Source organism: Hyperolius riggenbachi, chromosome 2 (genome assembly GCF_040937935.1).
Source record: "Hyperolius riggenbachi isolate aHypRig1 chromosome 2, aHypRig1.pri, whole genome shotgun sequence".
Taxonomy (NCBI): domain Eukaryota; kingdom Metazoa; phylum Chordata; class Amphibia; order Anura; family Hyperoliidae; genus Hyperolius; species Hyperolius riggenbachi.
This window is the reverse complement of record NC_090647.1, coordinates 35,117,109-35,122,519: the sequence shown is the minus strand read 5'-3', so window position 1 is coordinate 35,122,519 and position 5,411 is coordinate 35,117,109. Positions and strand designations below refer to the sequence as shown.

The 5,411-nt window shown below is 42.8% G+C and overlaps 1 protein-coding gene across 1 annotated transcript; it reads left to right on the top strand.

Annotated features, from left to right (window-relative positions):
• The first annotated feature begins 2,192 nt into the window (after positions 1-2,192).
• LOC137544761 (odorant receptor 131-2-like) lies at positions 2,193-3,113 on the top strand. Its single transcript, XM_068265852.1, has one exon. The coding sequence runs from the start codon at positions 2,193-2,195 to the stop codon at positions 3,111-3,113; it is 921 nt and encodes a 306-aa protein (XP_068121953.1).
• The last annotated feature ends 2,298 nt before the right edge of the window (positions 3,114-5,411 follow it).

Genomic DNA, 5,411 nt, shown 5'->3' with positions numbered 1-5,411 from the left:
TTTCCTCTTGTACCCACATATCTCTTTAATATACCTTGCAAATTTGGTGATTCTAGCTTCTAAGGGGGCTTAGATATTTAACGCGAAAAAACTGACTTTAGGCGAAAATTAATGCGAAATACTCAGGCGAACTTTCGCCTTTTGAAACGAAAATAGTACTTATTTTCGCGAAAATTCGGCGAAATCGAAAATGGGATTTTCGATGCGAAAATGACTTTGGCGAAAATTCGCAAGCAACACTGATATAAACATTTCTCCAAATTCCATGGAACCTGCAGTCAAAGGCCCATGTGCAATTTACTTTTTCTAGGCCCATAATGCAACCAACAAACATGAAAATACTCAGAATAGTATTGACAATACTTTCTTACCTTTTTTTTTTTAGTACTTTTACAATTGCAAAGCGGTAAAAATTTATTTTAAACAGAAGATGAAACATTTTCCCCTAGGAGAGAATTTGGGAGAAAAAGCATGGATTATTCTCCAGATATAGTAGATCTGCCAGTGAAAGGTAGGTTTTCTTTTATTTAACCTCCGTAGGTTAGCAGCCCATCCCAATTCTGACTACATTTGGATTAAGCACCAGATTATTGGGCGCTGGACATTGGCAATGCGATTGCAGATTGTTGCAAATATTGGCAGTGCAGCACTTTTTTCTGGATTTTTCCATCATATCCCTAACCCTAACTGATTCCTGTAATGAACTTCCCTCAAAAAGTAACTTTATCAAACACATAAACCCTCCCCCCAACCTGGCTGGAGGGTGTAATGGTTAAGGGCTCTGCCTCTGACACAGTAGACCAGGGTTTGAATCTTGGCTCTGCCTGTTTAGTAAGCCAGCACCTATTCAGTAGGAGACCTTGGGCCAGTCTTATTAACACTGCTACTGCCTATAGAGCGCATCCTAGTGGCTGCAGCTCTGGCGCTTTGAGTCCGCCAGGAGAAAAGCGTGATATAAATGTTATTTGTCTTGTCTTTAACACTAATCTCTTCCTGGCACCCAACCTTAAACTACTTCTCACAATTAGCATCTTCCTGAAGCCTAATCTTCACTATCCAACCAGTGATGCTCGGATACCCCCAATCATGAATTTGAGTAAATCTGGCCACGGCAGAATCAAAATCCGGATACGCCATGATTGTGATCCGGATTTGAATCGGAGCTCCGAATTTGACTCAGATTTTAGCCGTGATTACATGTAGAATCTGTGATCATGGCTGTGATCACGGATTTGACTTTACCATTAATAGCAAACCCCCCATACATGCTACAATCACCAAAATTGCATGGATTTTAAAGGTGATCTTTTTTTCAAAAAGATCTTATAGTTTTTGAGAAAATCAATTTTAAAGTTTCAAAGGAAAAAAGTATACATGTAAATGCGGTAAGGACATTAACTGTCATTTATCGCATTTAAATGCATACTAATTTCCTTTGAAACTTTAAAATCGATTTTCTCAAAAACTATAAGGTCTTTTTGAAGTATAAGGTCCCCTTGTTCCCACAGTTCTACTTAACATATCCTGCAAATTTGGTGTTCATATCATGTAAGGGAGCTTTGCTATTAACCACTGATTTTCAGGTTATAATCATGGCCGTGGCCACAGCTAAATCCGTGATCACGACCTGGATTTGGACCACGATCACGGGTGCATTCGGAACTTAATCCGTGATTGAGAGGCGATCACGAATTCGGAATCCAACCCCATGATCAGGAAAGGAGAAAGAGACTAGCACATCCTACAACAGACCGCATCTGAACTAACTAACAGCTCATATATGCAACACAGTGGCATAGCAATAGGGGGTGCAGAGGTAGTGACCACATTGGGGCCCTTAGTATTAGCTCTCTATTGGTCCTATGCTGGTAATAATCACTTCTATAGATGCTTTGATTAGTAGTCATAATTTACAAACTCTTCCCAATCCCCTTCTTGCACATTGGACACCGTGGTTGTCCTTGACAGGTTTTGGTGTGCTGTATCAATTGTTATGTATAGAGCGCTTGGAGGAGGCCCAGCGTAAAACTTGCACCGGGGCCCATAGCTTTAGCTACACTACTGATGCAGCACCTCTGATAGGCTGATTACATACATTGCATTCAAAACAGGTGCACTTAATATGCATAACTTCCTGTGATATTTCTTCCCCCCCTCCCCCCACAGGAATCTCAATTTATCTGGGTCCAGCCATGAATATAACCGCTGTCTCTGGAAATAGCACACAAGCATTGACTCAGCTTGAGAAACTTGATGCGGTATTCCGCCTGGTTTATATGATCCTGACACTTATTTGTTTCTCCTTCTTCCTCTACTTAACCGGAGTCCTTCTTTGGATTTTCTACGGCACTCTTCACCTCCAGGAAAATTCCCGGTATGTCCTACTTGCACATATCCTTATCACTGATACAATCTATCTTGGCTTTGGAACATTTCTTGTGATGGCCTTGCTGCACACTGTGTACTTTCCGGTGCCCTTATGCCTTCTCGTCCTTGCTGTGGCATCTACGTCCTACAGGGTAACACCGTACACATTGGCTGTTATGTCGTTGGAACGATATGTGGCGATATGTTTTCCATTGAGACACCTGGAATTCTGTTCAGCACATAGAGCGAATTTTGTTATAGTCGTGGTTTGGGTCATAGGATTCTCCCCAAGTATTGCCGACTTTGTAGCTATTGTCTGCTCAGTCAAAACAGACTTTTTTTCTCATCATTTCTTGTGCAACCATTCGATGCTAGTTATAAGTCCTCTACAAAACGTGATTCGGTCCATAGCCCACATTCTCAGTTTCATCCTTGTGGTCTTAATTCTTTTATTTACTTATGTTAAAGTCATGCTGGTGGCCAAGAGGATTGGTTCACAGAGATCTTCTGCTCAAAAAGCCGGTAAAACTATCTCACTCCATGTGGTCCACCTAATTCTGTGTATGGTCTCTTTCATCACTTCTGTTGCAGAAACAACTTTACCGGATTATCATCCTGCTGCCATTGGATTAGACTTTCTCCTGTTCACTTGTCTGCCAAGACTCCTTTGCCCATTGATTTATGGAGTTAGAGATGAAGCATTTAAAAAATATATAAGAAAAATGTTTTTTATTGAAAGTTTATAACAAATTTTAAAAGACAGTTGTACCTTTAAAACACTTTTTTTTTAGAAAGCTTTAAAATATCCCCATGGATTAAAGTGGAACTAAACTATTATTGTTTAGTATTTATATAGCACCGACATCTTCTGCAGCGCCGTACAGAGTATATTGTCCTGTCACTTTACTGTCCTTGAAAGGGGCTCACAATGTAATCCCTACCATAGTCATATGTCTATGAGTGTATCATGTAGTGTATGTATTGTAGTCTAGGGCCAATTTATGGCGATGCCAATTAACTTATCCGTAAATTTTTGGGATGTGGGCAGGGCTGGCGATACAATGCAGGCAATGCAGGCCCCGGAGCCCATGTGGGGCCCCCAGGCATCTTCCATTTAAAAAGTTTATTTGGCCAGCTAGTGGTACCATCGCGTGTGTAGTGCAGGTGGTGGAAGTATAAGCAGGCAGATGAATGAGGCAGGGCCTCTCCGAGTGCTACCCCCCATATGCAGCGCAATATAAGATACGAGGATATAATTCACCTGTCAGCTTGTCAGCTTCACCAGAAAGTTCAGAAAGTCTTCTCCACTTCACGCAGTCACACCATCTCCTCTCTCAGTACTGGGCCGCTGGAGGAGTCAGAGAGGAGAAGCTGTGACTGCGTGAAGTGGAGAAGATTTTCTGAATTTCCCGGCATTGCTGACAGGTGAGTTGTACCCTTGGCCCCTCTGTTGCGATGCCCACCACTCTGTATATGGGGTTTGTGCAACTTAATCCTGGGGGACAAGTCTAGCTATCTATATTGGAGGGAGAGGGCTACCCAATCATGGGGAGCACATCTAGCTATCTATACTGGGAGGGGGGATACCTAATCCAGGGGGGGGGGGGGCACATCTAGCTATCTAAATTAGATGGTCTGCCTAATTGTGGGGGACTGTTTTGGCTATCTATACTGGAGGGGGGGCTACTTAATCATTGTGGGGGTTGGCATATCTGGCTATCTATACTGGAGGGGGGCTACCTAATCATTGTGGGGGGAGGCATATCTGGCTAACTAAACTGGAGGGGAGAGGCTACCTAAACATGGGGGCATGTCTAGCTATCTATACTGGTAGGGGGGGGGGCTATCTAATCCTGGGGGATTCATCTGGCCATCTATTCTAGGAGGAGGCTACCTAACACTGGGGAGAACAGCAGGCCTTTCAGGGGCGGCGGCGGGGGGGTCCAGGGGTAGGGGGGGGGGGGCAAAGTCAGGGGTCCCCCAAGTTAAGTTGGCCCCGGGGCCCAATGGAAGCTAGAACTGACCCTGGATGTGAGAGGAAACCGGGGTGCCCAGAGAAAACTCGCACAGACACAGGGAAAAACATACAAACACTGTGCAGATAGTGCCCTGGCTAAAATTCAAACCGGGAATCTGGTGGTGAAGTGCTAACCACTTCACCACCATTCTGCCCAATAATAACTATGTTGTATGGTTTATTAACATTAAATATTAATAGGAAATCCAGACTTTTGTTTTCTAAAGTATAACCATTACTTCTCCCAGACTCGCAAATGCAAGCAAAATTGCACGAGTTTTGCGTATCACCTCTATGCATTTTTCATATGTTTAAATGTTTTAAACACAGTAGAAGCTTAAAGGGGCACTATGGCGAAAAATGTTAACATTTTAAATTCGAGCAAACATAGACAAATAGGAAGTACGTTTTTTTCTGTAAGTGACAGCAACATAGGAGAAAAGTAATTTATGGCTCATTTTACTCTAGGGAAAAAACATACATATTTGTTTATGTTTGCACATATTTTACATTTTACAATTTTTCGCCATAGTGCCCCTTTAAATTTGATGCAGCAACCCACTTATCAGAAAGTCTAAACAATTTGTTGCATTTTCTGTTTATAATGCTGTGGGTGCAACATGGTCAAAGCTTATTTTTACTTTGATTCCTCTTTAAAGTACACCTGACCCAAGGCAAAACTACCTAACTAAAGCACACGGTGGCATAGCAATGGGGTGGGGGAGGGGCAGAGGTAACAACCGCACAATGGCCCCTGGACCGGAGGGGCCCTCCTTTAACCACTTTATTAGCTCTTTATTGGTGCTAAGCTGGTAGTGATAACCTCTAGATGTGCTTTGATTAGTTGTAACCCTTAATAGATTGTTCTCCACTGCATGAAGTGTTGATCGAACATCTAGATATTCGGGTTCGGATCGGCTCGGCCAAATATGGTCCAGATATTTGGGATATTCGCCCCATGCTCGGGTCTCCATTGAATTCAATTAGGCTCAGTGTTCGGCCGAATATCCCAAACATCTGGACCATG